Raw genomic sequence first — 27,129 nt, forward strand, 5'->3', positions numbered from 1 at the left:
ATCTGAAATGTCAAAGCTTTTAACCTGGGAATGTTATGTGCCATTCAGCCAGGAAGGCAGCCGCAGTACCAACAGAAATTTTAATATAGCATTGTTAAAGTAAACTCAAATATATAATGAAACTCCGCTCCCATCAAAAGTGAATGAACGAATAGCTAGATATGTTTTAATAGAACATGCCAATCATACACTGTTTCAGTGAGGGGAAGAAAGAAAGTAGAAGAGTCTCACCATGGTCCACTTTTGGTATGTGAAGTATATAAAGAAAAGCAAAATACTTACACATTCAAACATGACCTCTGTCACTCTGTTAGAACTGCTCAGAACTTAATAGGAGCAAAAAGACTGACAGAAATGGATATGAAGAAATACGCTATTTCCAAATCAAAAAAGAAAAAACATTCTTGAATAAACTGAATTTTGTCACACCTTCAACTCGTATCCATCTATTTCAAAAGCGGAAAGTTTGCTATCTCTATGTGAGGATTTCTGACAAGGTGGCAAACATTAGAAGATTTCATGCCATGTTAGAGTACAGTAATTACATCTTCAGAAGATTAAGAAAAAGACATTTAACTAAAGATATGTTAAACACCCACCGAGCCATTCTGGAAAGCTGGCACTGTGTTCAGAAGCTGGAAAGCAGATTAGCAGAAACACCTTAAGTTACAGCAAAGCACACCAGAATGACTGAGAATGTAATGGACAAAGTATCTGTAGCACCCACAGTTTTAAGTTTAGATTCAGCTTCTAATGGAAATAAATTGACTTGTCTGAACTCCATCCCTAAAACCAATGATCTATAGCTATATTTTTACGTGGGATTTGACATGCTGTGGTACAACCAATTGTCTGTGGACCAAAGCTGCAAAGGAAGAACACAAGCATTTATCAACATTAATTACAGTCTCTCAGAGGTAAGACCAGCAGATATTGCACAATGAATGCTTATGGAGAGAAATGATCTTGTTTGTTTGTACCCATTCACTTAATTTCGAGTAGAATTAAGTAATAAACTGTATACTCCATGTTCATCTATCAAAAACACATTTGCCATCTCACTTAGGATTAGTATTTTGATTTAGATCGGGTCTATATCTATATTTTGAAAACACAGGAATAGATTTGCTAATCTTAGCACAGTCTCTCTGGTTTCTGTGCATCATGAAGCATTCATGTACAGGATAACTACAAAATGCCATCACCAGTATGAAAAGCTGCAGTAATTTAAACACCTGTAAAAGCTATGGACGGAGTCTGTGTGCTGTTGATGGCAAACCAGCTGATCCCACAGCTCTCTCAGGGCTCCCCAAAGCAGCCCCTGCTCCCCAGCCCCTTGCTCCTATGCACAGATGAGCAGGGAGCGCAGCCTTGCTGCCACACACTGCCAGCAGAGGTGACATCTGTGGGAGAGGAGCATGCAAGGGGACATTTGTCCACAGTTCTGTGGATTACTGGTAAATGGAAAAAGCTATAGTTTGCTTTCTTCATTAATTCAGAGCTCTCTATAGCATTTATTTTCCCACAGGTCAAAAGGACCTCTGGTGCTCAGGGAATAGTGGTCTGACAGAGCCTGTATTAACTTCCATACTCTGAGAGAAAAATCTTTTTCTTCCCCCCTTCTTTATGGGGAGATTGTCACGGCAGCACACTGCAAGAACCAGCTGAGAAAAAAAAAATCTATCATTTTTTGAGATGAAAAACTGTAATAGAATGGAAGAACAAGGTGTCTTAACAGAAATTGCTTCTTCCACTCCTCATACTATCCTAAGCTCATTCTGTATGAAAAAAGAAATACAGGGAGCTGTAATGCTTGAAGTGTCTTTTTTCTTAAAACTACCATTTTAATAGCAATTAATAAATAGAAAAGATACATACCAAGAGATCAGGTAACAGCTTGATTCACTGGTTCAAGGACTTACAAAGAAATGATTTTTAAGCTGTGATAAAATCACATCTATCTGTATTTATCTGATCACGTTATGGCATTTATTTGCTGCAGAAGAAACAATGCAACGTGGAGCATTATACCTACTTCTACTGGGGAAAAAAAAACACACAACAAAACACAAAACCTAGTCTTCTAAACTCTTGTGCAGAAGAGTAGCCATGGCATTTGTGTCAATGAAAGCCTGAATGTGGCTGTCAAACTCAGGCAGCAAAGTTTCATGTGAGTTTTCTCACTTTTAGATAAAAAGAAACCAAGAACAAAAAAACTATGAACTGTTCTAATGCTTTTTATGCTAAGAAAGAACTCTGAGTGTTAGGCTGGTGGAAGATTTGGTTGCCGAAGGAGGTTTAATAGCACGTCCTTGCTGTTAGCCAGTCTGGCTATGTAGCCAGTCTGACACAACTGAGGGCTCTCTGATGGGGAGGTGACTGCCCTCCTTGCCTCACTGCACACAGCAGGTTGTAGTTTGTATTTGGAGGTTTGTTATAGAAAACATTAAGTAGAGAAAAAAGCTATGTGGAAGGAGGAAAGATTGGTTGGTTCATCGCATCCTGACTATTAACTCCAAATTTACCAGTGCTCTAAATCCTGTGGCCACCACTTTTTATGGTAACTCTCTATAAAACAACACATAGTAAATATATATGCTCCTGTTTCATAAGAAATATTTTCAGATAGGCTACCCTACACCCAATGCATCTGGACAATGCTCTCAGACATACGGGTTGGGTTTTAGGTCATCCTGGGATGGACTCAGTGATCCTTGTGGGTCCTTTCCAGCTGGGGATATGATTCTAGGTATATTTTCAATGGAGAGCTATTTAAGACACATGTAGGTCAAGGAAGTGGTCATTTCATAGAGGTATGCCAATGTGCCTCCCTCACTTTCAAGTGCACACTTCAGACAGGCACAGTTGCAGTCTGCACAGGAACACAGTGTTTCTGGGTTTTTTATCTCACAGCAGAAAACAAGCTTGCAACTAACTGTGCGTGATGCAAGAAACTAAGAACACTCCATCAGGTGCGGACACAATAATTCAGAACGGACATCAACAGCAAGGTTACACTTCTATCACTTCTATTCTCTGCTGCATAAGTCTGAACACAGCAGCAGCTGCCAAGCCTCCAGCCAAGTTCTAACACCAACTTCCCAGCCCTCGAAGGGGTCATGATTCCTTGAAGTCTAGGTTCACTATGTCCCAAGACAACGTCTTCTAAAACATACAGAGTGTTAAGCAGAGTGTCGTGTGTTGCCTTAAGTGCCAGACCAGCTTGTGACCGCCGGCTCGACTCTCTCAACAAAGGCACAGTTGGACACACAAAAGCATAGTAATTGAAAGCTGCCTGGCAGGAAGGTGATATGTTGTACAAAAAGGCAAGCACCAGCCTTTGGGCACCCCTATCTGTCATGTTATTAAACAAAAACAAACAGGCAATGCTCCCAAAGCAACGATCAAAACGAGACTGAATTAAAAAAAAAAAGAAAAACAAAACTAAAAGGAAAATATCTGTACTGTAACCCAGCAACAGCCTTGGATCTGCACTGGGTACGTTTTTACAGGACAACCTGCACCTGACCTGGGAGATGCTAATTAAAATATTGTTGGGTGAGCTTTTATAACCCCCTCTATCTTATGCCCCAGCTGTGAGCTGCCAGCTCCAGGGGCTCTCACTGGTGTCAGGATGTGAAGCATGACATGAGCCAGAAGCATCACGCCAGCTCAGGCTGCTCAGAAAGCTACTGGGATGTGACAGAGCTGTGAGAGCCTTTAGAACAACAGGGTGTAAACGATGGAGAGAGGAAGGATTGCTGCAACGAGGATCATCAGTAGCTCCACAAGGAGACAGGGCGAACACCAAAACAGAAAGGTCTCCGACCTGACAGGGAAAGAAGAGCAAGGCCAGCAAGTATGTCTGGGCTGAAGGGTTGGTGTGGCAAAGCTGGTGGCACATGAAACTCAGCAACACAGAACTGCAGAGGCCAACCTTGCCCTCCTGAAGAGTGCCTGTGCAAAACCAGCCCTGGGTGCCCTACAACAGCTGGTGGGCATACTAGTACTTAGCCTGCCAGCTTAAATCTTAGTAGCCTTTTGCCCAAGTTAGCCAATAAATAATTGCTTTCCCCTTTAAATGTATGCATATTTTTCCTGCAAAGTTGCTTGGATCCCAGCTGAAGTCTGTTTCACAAACTGACCCAGAAACAAGATGGTAACAGTTATTCCTAGTTACCTACCAGATGAATCTTCACTTAAGTGAAGCTGACACTTTGTTGCATAATGAAGCTATTAAAATCTGCACTTTTGTTTATTCTCCAGGTCTGCAGCAATGGAACTGCTAGCTAACACCTGGGGAAAAGTAATAGAAATAGCTACACATATAAACACAGAAAATGAGTTATTCCACTTATGTACTTGGATTAAATGGAAGTACAATCTATAAAGCAGATCTGGAAAGATTCAGGCAGCCTTTATCAGCTCTAACTATAGGATGTCTAAATTTTCATGTGCAAGAATAGTTACATTTCATCTGTAAAGTTCTTAGAAATACATTACACAGTGCAGTGGCAAAATCCAACAATGCCTACATCTGTTATTCTGCTACTGACAGCAATGACAACAGCATTTTGCATTTCAATAGGTCTGCTAATTTTTAGCTTTCTGCATCAATAAATGTAATAATTTTCAAAACACTTCTGTTTGAAAAGGCACATATATAAGCTCTTCACTATATCTTAATTCCACTACCTACTTAACTATAAATAAAGGAAAAGCACTGGCAACGAATGGGGCTAACTCAATAAGTTATCCAGGTCTATAAGTAGATAGAATCTTACAAAAAATAAAATAAAATAAAATAAAATAAAATAAAATAAAATAAAATAAAATAAAATAAAATAAAATAAAATAAAATAAAATAAAATAAAANTAAAATAAAATAAAATAAAATAAAATAAAATAAAATAAAATAAAATAAAATAAAATAAAATAAAATAAAATAAAATAAAATAAAATAAAAAATATCAAGTCTCTGAAATGTTGTTTTTTGTTGTTTTTTGTTTTTTTTAATCAGTCTATATGTAAATGCATAAAATAGAAACTTTAATGTCCTCTAGAACTAAAAAACAAACAAAAACCCAAACAAACAACAAACCAACAAAACAACAGCCTAACCATCCCTGTCTCTCCCCATTCATGCTGCCTGTAAGCTCTACACAATTCAAAACTTTAAAGTGCAAACCAAGCAGATCGTGACAACATGCAGTTATGTGCGATCTGTAGAGTTCTTGGAGCTTATGGGTGTGTGTGTAGGAGTACATAACACAGATGTTGAGAACCATCAGCACATATCCTGCATTTGTAGGGCTTCCCTCCACTCCTTCTTTCATCTCTCATCAGAGTTTATAGTTGCTTTGAAAACATCACCGCAAAAACCTGCTAAAAAACGACCTTTCTACAATACTTCTGGAATTCCTCCAAGTGCATGGCCCAAATGTACATCGAGTCCCTATGGATACTTTAGATTATGCTTTACTGCCTCTTCAAAATGCTTTTGATTTTCAGACACATGCAGAACCTATCTGTGCAGATCCCATTTATGTGGAAAGACTACACAACCTTCGTGCAACCTTCTCAAGCAGGAAAAGGCAAACAGAAGGGTCAGTTCTTGCCCCGGCCTTTAACTCAGAAGGATCAAAACTCTGTGGCATATGTACCTGTAGTCTTACAGTTCAAGTAACTGTAAGAGAAGGCCGAGACTGAGCACAATTAGACTGAGGAGATATCTCTCTGCTCCAAGTAGCTGCTTGCTGTGCCCAATATATTCTAGAAATTTGCATTAACAAAAGGAAAAGCAATTTTGTTACACTGTTCTGTTCCAGAACATTTTGCATCATGCATAAAGATATCAAAATATTGAGACATTATTCAAAACAGGCAGACAATTGTGAGGAGCGGCTGCAACTTGCAGCTCCTGCTCATTCAGAAACTTCAAGTTTATATATTCAGGTCAGAAGTTCTGTAGCTTATCTTGTTGACACAATCACAGTACAGTATCTGGCTTAAGCATTAACAACATTTCAGATATTTAATTTCTTTCTCAAATAAACAAGCAATATCTCAGCACTAAATCTCACTGTTCTCTGATTTCTGCAGTGGCTGCTCTACCCCACACACAGCCATCACATTCTGCACTCACTGCTTCACTGCCTGGAAGTCTGCAACTATAAGAACACCCAGCACAGGTGTTTCTCTGCTCTTGCACTCTGTGACTCTGCATTGGTGCAGCGTGGGATATAGCTCATGGTACCACTCCATCCCCCCTATCTCCTTGTGCTCTCTCTCCCTCAGGCTCACCCATGGGGGAGACTACAGTGAAACTAGACTTGCAAAGAAAGAAAGGCAGCCTGAACCCCAGGAACAGACAAATATTTGAAACAACAACATGAATTCTATAAGGGCAATTTCTACAAATGTTTCAATTTTTAAATAGAGCTTTGCTTAAATGACTCCAAATTTTGACTAGTACTTTTGTACTACAGCCCGCAAGATCTAAGGAAACATGGATTTCACAATCATCAGAGGAGTGACCAGCGATCATCATCCTTCCCCCTGAAATACAGGAGAAATGTTGGTATGTTACATTCTTTACTGAAACGTAATAACAAATCTTGTGAGAAAGATCAAAGAAACTATAAACACTAAACACATCCATAAAATTGTATTTACAGCTAAAAGATTTTGATTGAAAATATTTTAAGTATGAAGCTAATTATGAGATTAAATAATAAGACTAACTTCTATTTAATCTTTTTTTCTCTTGGATTAAGTATTAATTATAACCGTACCAACTAGATTAATTAACGTCAATATGAAGCACAGAACAGGCATTAGCACATTCGGCAATCTTTGACAAACATCCAATCATGAGAGCTCTTCTGTTATCCTCATTAATGAGTCGTTTCATTTTTGACTGGCATCTGCAGATGGCCCTGTGCAAGGTTCCTGTACCAGAGATGAACCTTACAGCTCACAGAGTGATGCGAACCTTCCTGCAGAGCTGTTCTTTTTCCCCTGTGCTCTGTGATACAGAAGCCCTCAAAGCATTTCAACCTATAAAGCAGAGTGCTGCCTCTCTGGCTGTCTGGAAGTAATGAGACCCACACTGGGATGTTCAAAGGTAGTATTTTCATCATTCACCCTCATTGAAAGCAATGATTAAAGAAGCGATAAAGAAACACCTCTTAACTGCAAAACGTAGAAACCAGCACTTTGGAAAGGAGGAGGAGGAGATGGTTTGAAACAGACTGCAAGAGGACAATAAAAGTTAAAGAGCATTACACAGCAGCTCCGGGCCTAAAGGTAAAGCAGCTAAGTACTGCAGAAATGAACCATAAAAATAGCACCATGATATGCTGCAGCGATGCATTTCTCAATCCTTAGTTAAATCTGTTTCAACCCTTCCATTCCGGACCCTAATTTCAAAGAAAACAGAACAATTACACAGCCAAAGCAGAGACCTGTTGCATCCATAAAGCAGCAGCAGGTCGGGTAAGATAAAACCTATATTCATCTGCCTTGAACTAGTTTTAACTACACCAGAACAGTTTAACTATGAACTCCGTGGAAGCATTTCTTCCAGTTTTTAGCTCCTCTGAAAGAAACAAGCTATTGCAATTCAGGTAAGTGTAATTATGTTAAAAATAAAGTGCTACCAAGGGTAAATGGAGACCTGTGGTACAGTTGCCTGTAGAAAGTACAGGCAAATATGGGCAAGCAGTGAACTCTACAAGAAAACAAAGATGGAAAGATGGTGGCCACTGAAACCGTAACAGTGATGCATAAAAAGACAGAGAGCTGCTTGACGGAATCAGAGAAATCATACAGAATAAGCACAGAATTTCACTTCAGAGCAAAAATTGGTCCCTAAAGTAAGCTGAACAATACCAGAAGCAGATACAATTGCACCTTTTGTAGGTGGAGATGAGGAACATAAAAATAGAAGCCGGGGCAGATTAAAGATGGCTTCCACTGCGAGGTGCTCTCAGGCCAACCCTCTGTACTGCCAGCACAGCCACCAGCAGCCACCTGCTCCCAGGCACCATGTCCTCACCGTCAGGTCATGAGAGTCTCCTCAAGGACCAGCCATTCGTAAATGCAGGGATAACTGTTGACAGTTACAGGAACTGATTGCACATGATATGAACTGACAATGAACATCAGTTTTCTCAATCGCTGCTCTCAATTCAGAAGGCGGCCAATAGGCCAGCTGGGCTGAGATCACACACACTCCTCACTGGCCCAGTGCAGCTCCACTCCTGCCCACAGGCCTCAGCCCACTGCATGCCATGCCTGGCACTGCCCCAGGAGCCATTACCTGTCCTGCTCTGGTTGCTCTCACTAACAGCACCGTGGTTTCTCATTTCCTAGCTTATATACTTGTATCTGGTCTAACCTATCACATGTATGCTGTAGTAAATAAGAAAACAGGCTTGGGAACTTCACACCGACTTCAAATTTACTTACCTTTTAAATTGAAGAGTAATTAAAAATAAGAGAATTTCATCAACGTATTTTATGCTTATGCTTGCATTGAATCAAGAGCCTCATTACGAAAAACCCACACTAAATAAAGAACCTGTCATGCTAAATTAATACAAATCTGGTTAACCCTTCCAAAATCAATACTGAAACAAGCGATGGAGAAAAGATGCATTTGGAAAATGTGCTGTCTCCAAGTGGGCTGTGAATTTAGCTCAGGCAGCACAATATTGCAAAGGGAAGAGAAAAAACATTCTTAGCAGAGAAAAAATAACAATATGCAGACACACGTCGCAGTATTCCATGATTTCAGCACTCAGCACTGATAGATAAAGAGGTGTCTGGAATCTAAATTGTGATCTGAGTTTTGTAGTGCTGACATAAAGCATTCCCTTCAGACAGCTCAGGTACTGCTTTCTGTTCCATAATTGGTAATGTGACCACTTGCATATTGTTTTCAGCTGAGAGCAGAACCTAGTGAAGGTAACCAAGAGGTGAAAACTAAAAGTTGTGAAAGATGGCCCTGATACAGCAGCTGCTGTCAGTGGTGGCTTTGACTCTGGGGTGCTCCACTGCTGAGATGAACAACTGCCAGCAGGGAAAAACATTCAAGTGCAGTGCTCTGGGAAGAGGCAATGTGAGTGGGATCAGCGCTCACATCAAGATAAAGCCTAAAAAATAAAGGCAGAATTGACAGGATGGCATAAAGGTGTCATTTGTTTTTGTGGCTACTAGCATGAATTTAGAGGAAATACCAGCTCTAAAGAGTACAGGCTAATTTGGAAAGCCCCTGATGATTCTGCAGGCATCATTTTCAGTAAAATTCACTGCAAACAAGAAAAAAAAAACTCCTCATCTTCTGAGTTAATATTCTTGTGATGAAACTTGTCATGAAGTCCTGTCAGGTGTGCATGTCAGAAAGGAAAAAATCAATCCTGCAGCACCCCTGGAAGAGCCTTTAGAAAGCAGTAGTTCTGTCAGCAGGCTCTCTGGCATCTCAGTGTTCGCCGCTGACAAACACACCTACAGAAAACTGCAGTTCTCTGGTAGCCAGGTGTCCTGCAGCCTCCAAAAATAACAGCATTGCTTTGGTCAGTAACACAAATACATGTGTATTCCCTGAGAGTTTGCGATACAAAGCAGAAAGGTGGAAGGTCCAAAGTTAGTACTGTCCCCACTGGCAGGAAATAGGTATGAAATCAGAATGTAGAAGAGTCAGAGAAGTCCAGTGTTACTGCTTGTGGCTGCCAGCATTTTGACAAAGAACCATTTTGCAAATATCACAAGGAATTCTCCTCCTGTAAATGACTGGGACAATCTTAAGACCTTAGAAATGACAAATTCCTCATGTCCGTGAACAAGGACACAAACACATGCTCCTGCACAAGTCCCCACAATGGCTTTTTTCAAATTCGGCTATTCAAAGCAGGCATCCCACACCCTGAAAGACCACAGATCTCAGTACTGAGAACCACAGCCTGTCAGGCACTTAGTTATTTGACTGACCCAAGTGCTGCACCTTTAAATTTATATGCAACTGTTTGCCCCACAGGCATCAAGCTGTTAACACACACAGAAGAGATTAAAATGAGCTCGCATGCTGGATGAAATATAAATGAAAATTATAGTACTGCCAGTCTTGAATCTGGGATTGTTTCTCAAGTCTCCCAAAATGCAAATTTGCATAATTATAAATGAGCCTCTGTTTGTGATTCCAGGAAGGGCAAAGCGCATAATTTTCCAGCAACACAGTCAATGTGACTTATAAAAAGTTCCCCCTGAGCCTGTGAGCAAGATAAACCACAAAAGTACCATTAGCTGAATTCACAAGAACTGTCCAAACGTATATTAAATACCTGAAAATAGGACAGAGATGTCCACCTTTCCGCCTCCTAGTGCAACACACATCAGGCAATGTGTACTGTACATGTTTTGATGTCAGGAACTCTCACCGTGTGTCAACTAAAACCGCCACTGACCCTAAGGTAGATCAAAACCCCTCACCAGCCTAAGGGCACTGCAGAGTGCAGCCAGGCCCTGCAACCCACCTGGTCTCCAGCGGCACGTTGCTGTTGAGCACCCAGCTGTCCTGCAGCTGCACGGACTCAGGTGTGGTCGCCAGGTCGTTGGGAGCAGGAGCGGGTGCGTGGATCTGGTTGCGACGGTTGGTAAGCGAGTTCCTGTTGAGGGAGTTGGCAGACGAGTGATGGTGGGAAAGTGAGTGGTTGTGAGGAGGGGGGAGAGGTGGCCTCAGAGTTGACTGGCTGTGATGGTTTGAAGGGCCTGAAATGGAAAAAGAAGACGACATTATATCCATGCTGATGGTATTATTCTTCTCAGCATTTTCAAGAGACCATTGACTGGGTAAAAAAACCAAAAAGCTGACCCCACAGACCAGAAACCTGTGCACCTTTTGGATGTGTAGCTACTGAAACACTGGTCTGAATAAGACTACAGACTGTTTGAGATCATATATAAAACAGCACCTACAGTTTGCATAGTTAGGATGTTCACAAAGACTAAACTGAGGTTTAAAAATAGCCTTTGTGGCCTCTCTGCAGAAAAAGAGAAGGAAGCAGCGCAACTGGCAAGCTCATTCCTTCTGTACACCCACCTGGGGGACATCTTCCGCCCTGTTTCTGTCAGGGGTTTAAGGATATGAACCTTAATGCATTAAAAATAGCTTTGGAGAATATGGTCTTTATGCTTCTATAAAACATAATCAGAGATCTCAATCTGCTTTCACTCACCGTTTGCCCATTAGGTTCAAAGGAACAGTATTTGTGCCAGTGAAAGAAGATTAAGCTCCAAATATGAAAAGACAGCAACAATGCAATGATAGTATCTTCCACATTCTTACACACAATTGGGATTTGGCCTCAGTTTTTCTATTTAGCAATGCAATAAATGCACATCAAGATCTAAAAATTATGCTACTCTTTCAGCCTCTTTCATTGAAAGATGACAGCAAATTTTGGGGGGAGATAAGGAAGGATGTACACCTTTCTTATTCTTTGAGTACTGACATGTTTGCATGGATAATGAAAATAAATTCTGCCAATCAATAAGGCAAGCAGATTAAATGAAAAAGCGCATGCAAATATAATAGAATAAAGAGGCATCATTCTAGCATAGTCACTTTACTAAATAAACACAAAGTGGTAAGTTCATAATTCATAATTTAATTGTAGTAAAAAGAGCAAAATTTAAAATAACAAGCACTAAGTGGATTATGAACTGAGTGCTTCAGTCATTATATCGAGTTATAGTTTTCTACCAAACAATATTCAGAACAAGTAATATTAGCTAAATTATAATCATAATGGTGTATGAATCTTTTAGAAACTGAAGACTGTTTTACCTAATGAATCAATCAATAAAAGAAAGCATCACAAGAGGAAAACATTTGCAGCTAAACTGATCTGTTTTCATGTGAAACAACGAAGCACAGAAAACCTGCTGAAATATTCAATTAACTGCTGGACCATTAAGGCCCATATTTAAAGAAGAAAAATATTTTTCCTTTTTGCTCAAATGGGACCGATCCCATGTGAAAATCACACCACACAGCCAGGAACTGGAATAGATGCAAAAAGTGAGGCTTCTGATTTCTGAAGTTATGATAAGATCAACCCCCATAACATGGGAAGGACCCAAGAGAAGCCACAGCTGCGCTCCATCAGTGCAGGCAGATGCACAACATGGTGCCTGCCCAGCCTGCCCTGGGAGCACAAGAGCCTGCTGAGGGCAGCGGTGCAGCTGGGGAATTGCCACAGGACAGGGTTGGAAGAGAACAGCTCTTTCAGCGTAGACCAAAGAAGAAACAACACAGGTCCAAGTAACACTTAAGCAAATGGAAATTGCCCTTTGACAAGACACCCTCAGAAGGGAATGATAAATTCCTGATGTTGCATCTGCTTCTTTCAATCTGCACAGAAGTTTCTTTCCTTTTTTTGAAAGCCTCTATGCTTGAACGCTCACCCTGTTTGAAAACCAAAGAAGCCTTTCATGAACATGTTCTAGACTTTGGAGCTGTCACATGGGCTGGCCACCTTACTATCCTTCCCTTGGCCATCTCTGACATAAGCTTGGAAGAGACTGTTTTAGCCCAGCAAAGTTAACATCTAAAATCCGCGTTTGGACCTCCTAAAACATCAGATGTCTAATCTACACTGGGTCCTGTGCCATTTCCAAAGAGCATGTGGACGGAAAAACAGCAAGAAGAAAACGTGCTTGGACAATATCCACATGCATAGAAGCTTAAGTGGAATTACTCTCCTCATGTCTGTGTTCAGGCTTTAAACAAAGCACAGTGATTTGGATTTCAATAAATGGAACTTCGTGAGTGATAAAATACAGACACATGCCCTCGTGTTAAAAATTAATTCAGAAGATTTCTGCTCTTCCTATTTTCTCTGCAACTGCTCATTCAGTTTCTCCTTTCACGGGATAAATAGGAAAGAATCATCAACAAAAAAGTTTTGTTCCCAACAAAGACAAGGTACTGACTCTGAATCCTGCAACCACAAAATCACAGAGGCTGCTCTCACAATGAGACAACTCTGCATTCTTATTAATGTGCAATTACTGTAAGGCTAAAGAAGAACTGAATTCAAGCTATTATGAATTTGGTCTGCTGGAAGAGTTAGTTTGCACACAGTATATGAAGTGCACTGCACAAAACAAGCAGCTGAATGCACACTGCTGCTGTAAAACCCCCAAACAGCTGGCACAGAAGGAATGTAGCATTTCATACAAAATATAAATCCAACACCAAATCAAAATTACACAGATACAAATTAAAACGTACAAACGCTTATATATAAATACTAAGAAACACACAAACACATACACAGAAGTGAATACATAGGTTAGCTACCTAGATAGGACAGAGTTAGAATCTTAATATGCTGCTTCTTCGTAAAGCTCTTTAAATAAATAAAAAGCAGAAGTGTGAGAACTGGAAGCCGAGGGAAGATAAATTATTTTCTATTAAAGTACTCTGAGAACACGAAGTCTGACCTACATTTCTCTGAAGCAAACAAAAGTTATTCAGTTGTTTCAGTATTCAGTAACATGCACCTGAAGTAAGATGCAAAATGGCACGTATCCTCAAAAAGAAAAAAGAAAAAGCAGAAAACCACTGAACGTAACTGTGTGATGAGGACATTCCCTTCCCTTGGGAACATGAGAGAGCACAGAAGCTGCAGCCCAGGGCTGAACTCCAGAACATGGTTGTGGGGCATAAGGCACTGCCACCTCCTCACAGCACTGCCCTGCTCTGCTGGGCCAGGGAACGCTGAGGAGCAGAAGGAGTCCTTGGGTGTCAAAGGGTTACAGGCACAGAAGCGAGCTGCTCCCAAGGATGAACCTCTAAATGCTGCTCCTCAGCTCCTTTTGCAGTTCAGACATTGCCTGGTGCACGAAGTGACACTCTGCATCTGCTTCAACATTGTCATATTAATCTCCTAGTTCTTCCAACTCTATGTAACACTCACATGACACCTGCACTAAATCCACCCAACACAAAAACCTGAGGAGAAGTGAATCTCCCACTAAAGAGATCTGTTTCAAAGGAGAAGTGGCTGCACCCCTGATCAGAGAAGAGCAGTTGCTGTCCTGGAACCCTCGTATATACCAGCAAAAAAAAGGAATGGAGATTCTATGTTAGCTATGCTGCTATGTGCCATGATTAAATGCTGGAGACAAATACCTCCTCAATCATCTCACAAAAGAACTAAAAGGAAAAACATACACTATTTTTCTGAAATGAACAATGCAGCAGCTTATACATCTAGACAATACAGACACTGCAGTAAACAGCAAACGAAGCTGATGCATTGAAAGATAAAAAGGAATAAACCAATACCACATAAAATCCTTCTTAGCAAGCAACAGTCTTCAGAAACTCTAGTTCTTTATTCACATAACTGCACCACACTGTTTTCTCAAGTAAACCACATCATCTGCTCCCACAATGAGTAATAGGTTTGTCACACAACAACAGGGCCACCTTCCAAACTGAATCCCTCTCCAAAGGCAGACCACTCTATTCAGTCAGCAAGAAAAGCACTGAAGCAGCCAGGGAACAGTAGGCAGCACGCAAAGAGCTGCCCCTGCTCAGCATCTGACACCCAGCTTTCAGTCCAGCTTTGAGCTGGCTGGGCTGGGACCAGGGCTTCTCATCTGCCTTGTGGCCTCTGGTTTAAGCCATGCTCTACTGTTCGCTTTAGTTCTCCAAATTATTTTGTGGAAGGACAAAGTTAAAATGGAATCTCAGTGTTCTCAGAATGTTTTCAGTGTAGGCTGGAAAGAAGCAAGTTATCTTTCTTATAACCATAGATGTCATTAACTCTCTCTCTTGCAGTAAAACCACACCATTTGTCAGGTGTTCCTTCTTTTGTCCACGCTTTTACAGTGTTTGAAGCAAGAAAAGGTTGAATGACTGACTATGTGTGAGTCACTTATCAGCTTCTGCCAGTGCACTACAGCCATCTCCTCTGCACAACATCAGAATCAAAACCTAAATGTTTCTGCAGCAAAAAAATATACAACAAGACCTCAAAACCCCACTGCTAACCCACACTATCCAGATAATCACAGAAAAGGGGAAAGGTGAATTAACGGATAAAGTATCTGTCTAGGACTTTGTCATACTCTCTATAGCCTATGCTGACTGTGGCCTCCCTTGAATGACTGAGGATGAAGCACTTGTTACCTATATGCTTCTTTATCCATACCCTTTGCAGAAGCATTGAAGGTAAATGCTTCACCACTTACCACTTACAAGGCAATCAGATACTGTTGCAGTTTGAGCCAGGAAAGCACTCTGCAGCACTGGCTCCCTGCCTGAAGGGCACAACTTCATCACATGGGAGGCAGAAGAGGCAGCAACCGAATTAACTTGGCCAGACTGGAGGTGCTGGTGAGCACACAGAGCAAGGCTGCCACTCCATCATGCGACTGGTGGTGCTGAGGAGCTCCAGGCAGACATCAGGAGCACCCAAACATTGCCAGCTGCAGAAACAGAAGCTTGCTCCCAGCACTGTGGAAGCCAAAGGAAAGCAGATGTGGCCTTCACACCAAGTGGGTGGGATGGTTGTGCACACTCACGTGGGAGAAGACAAAGTTGCAGGACATAAACCAGAGTCTGCTCTCAGGGACTGCAGGCACGTGGCCCATTATATCAAGTAAATGTCATCTGCAAAAAGATTAAAAAACACTGCTCTGCAAAACAGTACTATCTGAGATGCTACATACAGATTATATTTGCTTAAATACATCACTTAAATATGCATTATCTCACTGCATGAGGTACACTGGCTGCACAAAATAATGGCTAGTCAATGGCAAAACACATTGCTTTAATAGTAATGCTTTATGTAGGTTTAGTGCTCTGTGGTAGTTGTACCTGCCACAGAGGTAGGTGTACCGTTTCCAATTTTACATAACAGAAAAATGAGTCACGAAGAGGTCAGAGAGTCATCTTTCCAATTTGAGAGGAATCTACACACTTCACATCTTTCCCAATCAAACATCTCATTTAATTTTCCAATAATGAAATAGATATAAAACATATTTCAGAGACACCAAGGGTGTATTTGTATTTAGTCTGGACGCATGACTTCTGCCTGAAGAGGGCACTGACGTAAGAACTGAAAAGAAAAGCACACGTATGTATTTCTAAGTCATAAAAATAGTTAAACTGTTGCCACAAAACACACCATCCAGAGTGCACAATTATGCTCTCTATTCTTGGTTCTAGAGAATGGAAAAGAGCTGAGCCCTGCCTAAAGTCTTACACACTCTCCAAAGCTCATTCAGTTTGATACACTGAGAATCACACCAAAGAGAAACTGAAGAGACATTTTCTAAACGACATACAGAAACTTCTGAGCAGAAGTATTTTGGCCAGCAGCATAAGCCTGGTGACATTTTTTTGACAGGAGTGCAGCTTGAAAGCTGCTGTTCCTCTGGATGGTCCAAAGGGGAGCCTGAAAATGTTCGCAGTGACATAAGAATAATTATGCTGTAATTTCCAATTCATTGTGAGTCTGGAGTCAGGTGCAATAGAAAGTCATCCCTGAAGCTATTACAGCGGTACTTTGGATTTTATATAACCCAGTTAGCTAGCACACAAAGCTGCTTACCATGGGTGTAATAGAAATGCTAGTCACAGGTGCTTTAATGCAGTGTGTTATTTTGATCATTTCAGAAACTTTATAGAACATATTACGTAGTGTCCAAAGCCTTCTGAAAACTAACTATTGCATCTAAAATCATTTGAAAAAATCTACAAGGAAGTGTCTCAAAATAAATTACAGAAGGCAACTGCATCAGAGAGGAGATAAGACAGAAGATAAAGATCTGTACAATTCTCTTCTGCTGGTGTTTGGGAAGAGAGCATCTTTCCAGAATTATTTAAAACAATGCCCTGTTAGCCCAAACAAAGCAGAAAGATAGTAATTAAATACCATTTTTCCTTTACAGTGAACTGTCTGATAATCAAATGGTGGAAGTCAACAGCAATGCATATAAACCATCAAAACATGAAGACATAGTGAGACCAGCACACTCAAAATCCCTGGAGGAGCTCCATGGGATAATTCAGTCCCACACCCTGGGGAAGGCAGAGCTGTGTGCAGTCTGAACACCTCCCCTCACTGTAGAACTGGTAAGAATAATTTTGTAGACTGTGTGGAAAAAGTAGGAGAACAGCACATAAAGCTGTAGTAAACAATACTGAATATATAGTGCCTCTGTTGAATTGAATTGGACTTCAGTAAGTTGTTTCAGTTTTTAGAAGCAAGAAAAATACAGATGACTACACGTAAGAAGCAGACTCTTGCCTCCTGCGGGGAGCTGCAAGCTTTGCGTGGCAGGCATGTCTTCTACAGGCACAGGAATGTGCTTCTAGCTCTGTTAATTGATACAGGGTAAAAAACCTAAAGTCATAAACCACTGGACTAAGAAATCCCATAGGAGTTACCTGGCTTTTCAAAGTACTGTGGAGTTTAACTTCAGGTACCAAAGACGATGGGTTTTGCTGCTCAGAAGATGAAAACATGGTTTAATGAGTACCAATGAAGGGCATTGTGAGGTAGTATATGAAAGCCTTCATACAATTAATCATCATCTCAGTGGCAAATAAGACAATTTACTAAGCCGTTCAAATAAACGCACTACCCATACCTCTCCAGGATTTAAAAAGCAATGGGATTTCAAACCAGAAGAGATCACTTAATCTTACAGGCAGACACCTAACACTAGAGTGGTCTCACGTTACTAGAAAAAATAGGGTGCTTGGAGGCTGGAACATCTCCCAGCAATGCTGCCTGTACCTGGCGTCAAGAGGACAGCAAATACCTGGGTTCTGCATTCTGTCTATACGGCATACCATTTTTAAAAGCTGATTCATCCTAGGAACTTGGAATAACATCTTACCTGTCTGTCTTGGTGTCATGGTCATGGTTTTATTGTATCAGGTAAAGAGCAACAGTAGCTATTAACTGAGTTGTGAGGGAACAGATTCAATTTTCTATTTAAGATATAACAGTAGTTATGATAACTGAATTATGTACCATGTATATAGAAATATAATATATAGATAGATAGGTAGATAACATACACTAGTTTTTGAGACCATTACAGTTCAAAGTGGAGCTGAGAACTGTGAAAAGCAGTTCTTGGATGCAATGCTGCATTCACAGAATTGAAGGATCTACAAACAGGAAAAGATGACAACTGCAATACTTTATCTGATAGAAGTCATAGGAGACAGTGGACACTAGATAGATACCAAGACTGTAGCTTGTCTGAAACCTCTAAATTACAATCTTCAAGCTTGCAAAAAACAGCTAACAGCTTTGAAGCCTCAAGGACCAGTTACTGTTTGCAGGTCTTATGTCCCCATCAGAAGCAGAACATCACGTTTTTTACAGACACTCATCAATATTCCCTGGAAGGAATCTTGTTCATGCCAAGATTTCTCTGAAAGCCATCCTAGCCCTCACAAGCAGAGCAGCCAAAGGGGTCCCTTCAAAACTGCTCCACAAAGCACTACCCTGTCAAGCTCAAGTCTTGTTCAGATGCCACTGCCTTAAATTTTCTTACTAATCTATCTGTTAATCTGTATTTCATACGGAAAACTCACAAGAATAGTAAATATGATCCGCTGAGAAAGATTAGCATTTTGATTCATTTTGTTTTTAAACGAATGAGGTACTTAATGGCTGCTTCTGTCTCCAATTAGTAAACATCCTTAGAAATGCTTAGAAGAACAGCTTAAGCTACAGTAGTAATTTCACATGTGGGCTGTCAGCTGGGCAAGATGAGAAAAATTTAGCAGATATTAAGTTGCAATTCTGCATTTGAAATATCCAATGGGGTTGCTTTGGTTTAAATCAGAACTATGACACGGAATTATAGCACAGTCTTCCTATTTCTGCACTGATACATAAGAAAGAAATGTGTAGTGTTAAGTCCTCTAAGCTATCTACAGAGATGTGTCCAACATTTAGGCTTTTCCGCACGGCTGTTTATCAAGCACATTTTTCAAAGGAATGTTCAGATACACAAAAGCCAAACTTTACAAAAAAAAAAGAAGAGAATTTTTCTTCTAAATACCTCCAGTATTCTAAGTGAAGGTTATCGTCATGTTATTTACCATACAATAATACTAAATACATTCAACAATTTATTAGTACACCAGAGCTATCAATAGTTCTTGGTGGTGAGACAATTCTTAGGCATCTCTACTTTACCCAGAAGGAAAGAAATGAAAACAAATTAAAGAAGAGGAATCTTCTCTAGCAGAAGCACTGCCAGCAGATATCTGCGACTCCCTATGACAATAGCAACAAATTTAAAGGAAAAAAAAAAAAAAAGTTTTAAATTAAGATTAATTAAGATTCATTCCTTTTTACTACTTGCCTCGCTCTTTGCATGTGTGAAAGATTTTCGTTTACACTCATTTATCATCTCAGGCAACTTCACTGATAAGGAAATTTATTCTGACAAAAAAATCAGACTGTGTCTTGAGAAGGTTATCACTGATGTTGCTACACGCATATGGCATCTCGATCAGCAGTAAGTATGATCTCTTACAGAACACAGCTCTCTAATATCAGGATTATCTCTGACATATTCACAAAGGCAGATGGATGTCCAGGTAGCAACGATCCTGCTAGAAAGGAGTATTTTTGAACAACATTCTCACAAATGTGGGAAGGCAGAAGAGGTGTAGAAATGAAAAGTAAAGCATGAGTTTAAGAGACATCTTAGAAACCAAACATCTTGGTTTAAAGTTTGAAAGCTAGAAGCCAGTTCTTAACTGCCAAAACTGCTCCTAGTGAATGTTACATGTACTGAACTTATCACTACTAACAACCATAAGGTACAAATAATGATAGTAGTGTTCTTTAAGATAATGGATGTGTTTCTTTTATAGTACTTCTTTCATAAAGCCTCATAAGGTAAGGATACGACCAAAATTTGGAGGAAAATAAACTGAAACACAGAGTAATGAAGTAATACTGAATTGTGTGACCAAACACTGGTGCTCTGATTGCAGCTTGGTCTCATCCCCACCCAAGCAAGCCTCCCCTGTCTGGCACTTTCATTTCTCCAGTCATAACAAAGAAAAACAGAAGTGGCTGCTAATGGAAAGTAACACGTTTAGATTTAACTATTATTTCAAATACTCTTTGTTTTTCCTCATGTGGATCGTTTAACTCATACATTTCAGTAAGGTAAAAGAACAATTCATACAATGTCCTCGGTTGGAAGAGATCTTTTAGAATGAGAATGGCTGTTTTTACACTGGACATAGATTTACAAATGCAATATACTTCTGCAGAACCTTATAGGTAGCTGCTAAAAAAAGCTAGCAACACAACAAAACATGCAGTTGAGTGTAAGTTTTCCAAACGACAGGTAACAAAAATCCTACCCACTGGGAATACATTTGTAAGCTAATGTCTAATTAGTACATTTTGACAAAAACGAAAAAGCAAAAGCTATCCTCTGCAGGGCTCGAGAGTCTATCATCATTAAAGCTTAAAGACTGTTCCGTGCTTATTTTCTGCATCAGAAAGAAGAAGTCTGGAACAAAATCCAAAGTACACATCTGTGTAGGATTCCGATAGACATCTTGATATGGTGATACTACTTCAATTTACTTGCATATTGTCTGGTTCAAGCTCAGAGAAACATGGCAAGCTGTGCAATGAAGGGAAGGGAAGTGTTTCAGTATGGTGTCTTTATATAAACTGAGCTCGGAATTTATGAAACACTCAAGAAAAAAAATTATTAAATTATTCATCAGCGATAAGACAATTAAGAAGCAAACTAAAGGGGAAAGTGGAAGCTTGGTCCTGAGGGAGAACAGCTGGTCCTCTCATTAGAAGTATGTTTTGGCAGCAAAATACCCCCCGAACAGAGGGAACCTGCTGCTAAGGCAGCCTCAGAGTGAAATTTAAGAGCAACTGACAAAGAAAGGCTTGCGTGAACAGTAAGGTGGGTGTACTCTGGGTATAACCAGGGCTCGTGCAAGCTACGTTTCCCCAGAGTATGGCAAAAAAGGGTGCTGGGATGTAGTTGCACTCGGGAGCCACAGCTTTAGGCAGTACCACCATCAGCATTTAGGCAGCTTTGTGCTGCTGTGCCAAGCTGCACTGAAGTGAGCTTAGGAGTCACAAAAAGGTGTCGCTCACGGCAGCCCTTACTCACACACTGAATGCAGTGGTGAGGATGGCAGCTGAAGCCCTGAACCACTCCTGTGTCCTGTTTCAGACCTCACAGTAGGCAACAACCTGTGGTCAGGGGAGGCACTTTACCTCTGTGCTGACACTGTGTGTATCACTGGAAAGAAAAGGGCACAGCACAATGGTAATTGCATGGGAAGCCATTCAGAGTTGGAAAGGAGAAGGAAAACAAGAAAGGGAAGAGAAAGGCAGCAGGTTGGTGCAATGACTGAATGAAGCAAAACAGCACACACACAAATACAGCAGCATGCTGCCCTAGCAGGCTGGTTTACAGTGCCAAAGCTCTGAGGGTGTCTGAAAAAGACCTCATTAAATACCATAATGTTTTGATGGCACAGAAATGCAAAACTGGATACTTCATCTTCATTCTGTACACTCCTGCTTCTCTGATAGATGAAACAAATTTCTTCACTACATGCAATCCTCTCCATTCACACATTTGCCCATATACATGGAGCATCATTACAGCTAGAAGTAGAAACGGACAATAGTTTTGTTTTTTTTTTTTTCCTAATCCAATAATTCTGCTTAAAAAGGTCACCTGAATTCCTTCCAAAGACTCAAACACATTCCATATCAGGTAGGAATTCAGACATCCTTATCTAGCATAGTCTAGCCTGTTTCGAAACCTGATACAACAATAAGAATACATTAAATTACATTTTATTTAGAACTCTGATCTTTCTATACCTGTTTGTTCAATTGGGCCAGTGGGCAAAATAAACATTTTAGCCTTTCCTACTGCTCCAGATATGTCACACTGAAGAGCATTTTGCATAAGAAATGGCACACCAGTAGCTTTGTAGCAGTTTCAGGGCCTTAGTTATGAATACTTCAGATGATGCTCTAGACAGGAACTCAAATGATGCAGATTTCTGTTTTCAGATGAACAGAAGAGAAATTTACAGATTCAGTTTGAATCTGTACTATATTAATTTACATTAGCTGATCAAAGAAAAGGGAAGCAAAGACAAGGTGGATTTCTAAAATGATGGGATATATGCATATCAAGTTAAAAATTTATTAGATGCACACAGTTGCTTGGGCATATACATGTATTGGGTGTTCGAGAGCACACAGGGCAACACGCTGCTACACAATGATGATTTCTACCTGCTTAGGAGAATGCAATGAAGGACAGAACCAAAGCAGTGATGGGACCCTGAGCTGGGCTGCCAGCAGAGCCCTGTGTAGAGCAGAAGGTGCAGGCATGGCCCAAGAGCTCTGGGAAGTATCAGGTGGCCCAGAACCACAGAAGTAATGAGGGAAGATGATGTAGAAGCAGCAGTGCCAGGAGGAGGAGGCAAAGAACATGACAGAGGAGATGCTGCCTCTGGGGTGCAGAACCCTTCACATTCCTGAGGCGAGAGTGAGCAGAGCAGAGCAGATAGGCTAAAAAAGAAGGTAAATAGAGATGGAGAGCTCCTCTGAGACACTTCAGGCAGAACTGATGGTAAACTAAAAAAGAGGAAAACAACCAGGAGAGCTGTCAAAAGTGGGATAAAGGAACTGCTTAGGAAGGAGGAATGCAGCACTGACCAAGGTACGCCAGCTTCATACTGCTCCATGTCTGCACAACTATCCAGCTACATCACTTCTATCTATGTCACAACTGCAGACATATCTCTTCCATTCATTACTTCTAAATACACACAGCTACACACCAAACTGCTGCGGCAGTGGCAGTGCAAGAGTGGGTGGCCAGGCTTCAGGGCACATTCACCTGGGGAAGGTGCAGCCAGCAGGACACAGCTGTGATGCCGCTCCGACAGCTCACATAGATTGTGTACCTCTCCCTTATTCCTAATGACAACATCTTGTTTCCATATTCACAGATGTTACTGGGAACTCCTGTGCCACACACTTCCTAAATGTCAGCACCACTTCTGAGGGTTTTCAAAAGAGTAACCCAGTAGGTATGACCCTGTAGCTCAGAAAGTTAACACAAGATCTTTTCCTGTACACATAACTATTTTTCAGTGCTGCAGTGTTTTCAATCCTGAATTCTCTTCCTTTTTCAAGGAGTTGGTTTTACAAAAAATGCAAAACACAACAACAATGACCTACAGTGTTAAACCACGTTAAAGAAATCGCTTTAATCCTGTCACCTAAGCACACTGTTTGAAGTGTCAGCCAGAGCCAGACCAAAGACCATTAAAGGAATCATGTCAGCCCCAACACTTCACAATACGTAGCCCATTCAAAGCAAGCAATGACAAGACAAAAATGACTCTTCCACATTTCTACACTTTTCAAAAAAATAGATTGCTTCTTCCTAGGGAAACATAAAGAGATCTGTCTCTTCTTCACACATTAACAATTAATATGGATCCTGCTTATAGACATCTGTACTGCTTTGGGCTGTATTTATGGTGTGATAACTGTGTCATTTTGAGACAGCACACTAAGATGATAGAAAGACATAACTGAACTGTTCACTCTTGCTCCTATCTAAGGGACAACACTGTTATCTTGTTACAAAATACTGCCCCAAGCAATAAAAAGTTTCATAAATCTTTTTCTACCAGTGTTGTCAGCTTCTATTTTTGCCTGTGGCTGAATGTGATTATCATCTGTTTTCACCCTACAAGAAAACAAAGTGATCTAGAATATAATGACTGGGGAACATTTTGGAGCCCTCCTGAGCTGCAGGATGCTTCCAGCTGCTAGCATAGCTGATAACGGACTTAATAGAGCTAATGATTTCTAATACCACTAACACAAGGCTATTTTCACAGTGGGTAAATAATGACTCTTTTGTTTTGGAAATAGTTAAGAAGTCATGTAGATGTTTGATAAGTACACAGTACAGTATAAATGGAGCAATATTTGGGTAACTAATGGTGGATTACACGATAGCTAGAAAATAATATACATTTCTGTCTCCTTTTAAGGAACTTAAAAAGTTTATAACCCTGGTAACACCACTGTGACACTGAGAAGATTTCACTGTAAACAATTAAAAGTAATGTCTTAATCCAAGCATAAAGAGGCATCCATTTGTTTCAGTGTACTGCATCTCTGTTTTTATGTTGGTAATTAATATTACTAGTCTTCAGCAGAAATAGAATAAAAACTAATTGGATAGTTTAGGAAATTTTCTTAGAGGTTGAACCCAAAAAAGACATGGATGAGGCAAACGATGAATGCTGTGTATGCCTTATACTTTACCTGGTTGTGACTGCACATTTCTGATGAGCATCGTTTGCCTGGCATGCTCCTCTCCTATGTGAGAGTGAATAACCCATGTCCCCGTTCAAAGGCTGTGTCTCCACTGGCAGAGCCCCACTCCACAGGCCAGAGTCTTCCAGCTTTTCATTTCCGTGAAATCACACACGAAGCTATTCTATGATATCCTTCTGTCTCTTCCTCCCTAGAAATTACATACCCATATATGCTGTGTATACACACAGTCCATTTTCCTTGCAGAATCCTGAACATGGTTTCTTATCGCAGTTGTTACAGGGACTTGCTAGAGCAGAAGTGCAGCACTCCATGCCCCTCCTGCCCCACCTCTACCCTGTGCTCCAGCACAGCTGGGCAGGGATGGGCGCAGGCTGCTGTAGGACTGTCACCTGCCATCCTGTGACAAGCTGCAGCAACCTCCCTGCTCTCAATGTGGTTTTAAAGCCTGACTTATTGGGAAATTCCAAGCGTTTGAAAGCATGGCCGTTAGTAAGGAGTTTTCCTGCCCTGAGAGTTGTCTGATGTGTGTTCATCAACAAACAGCATTCATTAAACTGGATGGTATTCTAGCATGCTCTATGTTCCTGCATAACCCATAAGTAGCAGCACCAAGCTGCTTACAACCCAAACTTCTCAACAAGCAGAAAGAAGATTAAACATATTTTTGATCAGTAAAATATAAACCATATAATTCAAGCTACATAGAGCACCATGAGTCAAAATGAAAGAGGTAAAAGTATTTGATTATAGTTTAAACACTGCTATAAATAATATAATGTAACAAGACAGTATCCACCCACTGTAAGCTTCACAGATTGTAGAAAAGCTTATAACCACTATTGCGATCCATTTTCACATATCTTGACATATTATAGAGAGCAAGCAAAAATATTAAGTTTACCAAACTGTATTTCAAGGTAGAATTTTTACAGCTAAGCTAAACGCAAACTTAAACAAGGAGTTTAATACAGCCGCTGGTGTCAAACTGAGAACGCAATCTTTTCTCTTGCTCGTCTCTGCCACTGTTTCATTATGACAAGAAATAATGGACTGGAACAACAGAAGTATTTCATGGTCTAAGAATTACTGGTTGATTTTGTTTGTGCAAGTGAGACAGCAGTTCTAAGTGATAGGTCAAATGTACAGAGGACATCACAAGATTGTTCCCCATCACAAACAAATCAGGTTAAATATCACCAAAAATAGATCTAGAAGGACTTCTAGGTTCCAAAACAAGTTTTGTGTCAGAAGCCCGAAAATACTGGGTTTGTAAATTCTTGTATGTGAGAGACTTGAACAAACCAATGGATGTAATCACAAGCAAATGAAACCATGATCAGACAATGTGATTTTTTTTCTTCTTCAAATAGCACTCAGTCCATGACAGAAGTTCAGGATACATTAAAATGAAGGTAAGGCATGCATGTTGCAGGGCCTCTACATTCTTAAAACCAAGCATGTTGAGATAAATTGAGAACAAGATGGTTAAGCTGCTCAAAGAAGAAGAACCCTGGACTGTCTAAATAAAATAAGCAATGATACCACAGGGCAGGGATACTTCATATGCTTTAGTGCATAAAAATTGGAAAAAAGAGAACTGTGGAGATCAAGGAGCTCTTGCAAATACTTTGCAAGAATATATTACTCTTTTCCCTCATGATCCAAGCATGTCATCGGCTTGTTACTCAAATGAACAACAGCATCAACTGGGTAAAATAAATGATACACCAAAATGCACTGTCTTCACTCCTACGGTGCTTTTTATGCTCCACTGTTAGAAGCAACACTCTTGCAATCTTTTCTTTTTTTCACTAATTTGTATGATCCATACTAGCTAGTTCAGAAACAAACGTAACATATTCACTCCACAGATACTATTAGAGGATGCATCTTTTTTTCTAACTTCTATTAAAAGCAAAAGGACACGAAGCTGCTGGTCAAGGAGATGCTGCACACTAAACCAGAATAAGGCATCTCTAGGTCATAAATTAAAGAGCTACAGTGCTACAGGTATTCTTTATTCATGCCTGATAAGACAGACATGATGTCTGCCATCGTTTTTAAAGGGATGTGGAAAAAAAAAAAATAAAAAAAAAATCTCATGATTCATAAAGGTTAGAAATAGTCCATCACTTTTTTGTGGTCCCTGAACTATCTATCTGGCACATCACTGTCAGGCTTCTGTGGGCACCCTGCTGGGTTGCTTTCAATCCCATACTACAGAACAGCAGACTGTTGAAAAAGGAAAATCTATTTCCTTTTTATTCTTCTTTCTTGACATTGTGTGTACTCCTCCAAACTGCAGTTATTTTCTTCAAGTAAAAACAACAATAGTCAATACGTGAAAAGAAAAAAATGGGAAGAAAATGTAAGCGGGAAATGCTGTCACCAACAAGGATGCCACAGTGAAGAAAACACACAAACCTCGTTCCTCTACTCTGATCTCTCATGACGTTGGAGCTACCAGAGCTGAATTAGGCAAGGTAATATTACCTTTGTTTATCTCCCCGTGTATATACATATACACACAGATAAATACACATTGCTGCCATTGCTAAGTAACTTAATAAAGAATTTAAATTCACATTGCGCTTCCTTGTGACACTTCTCCTGTTTCTCTATCAAACTCTGACACAGAGGTTTTCACTAATAAACATATTCATCAGCTCCTACTGAGCTGGTGACTGCTGTC

General features: G+C 40.3%; 1 protein-coding gene across 16 annotated transcripts in view; it reads right to left on the reverse strand.

Moving 5' to 3' along the window:
* The window catches only part of TENM2 (teneurin transmembrane protein 2), a 1,269,291-nt gene that overhangs the window by 144,553 nt on the left and 1,097,609 nt on the right, over positions 1-27,129 (reverse strand). For all 16 annotated transcript variants that reach the window (XM_032447373.1, XM_015875932.2, XM_015875931.2 and 13 more), the window contains one exon: positions 10,536-10,770. In XM_032447373.1, the coding sequence (XP_032303264.1) occupies positions 10,536-10,770 (235 nt within the window). The remainder of the gene's footprint in view (positions 1-10,535; positions 10,771-27,129) is intronic.

The sequence above is a fragment of the Coturnix japonica genome, chromosome 13 (assembly GCF_001577835.2).
Source record: "Coturnix japonica isolate 7356 chromosome 13, Coturnix japonica 2.1, whole genome shotgun sequence".
Classification (NCBI taxonomy): Eukaryota; Metazoa; Chordata; class Aves; order Galliformes; family Phasianidae; genus Coturnix; species Coturnix japonica.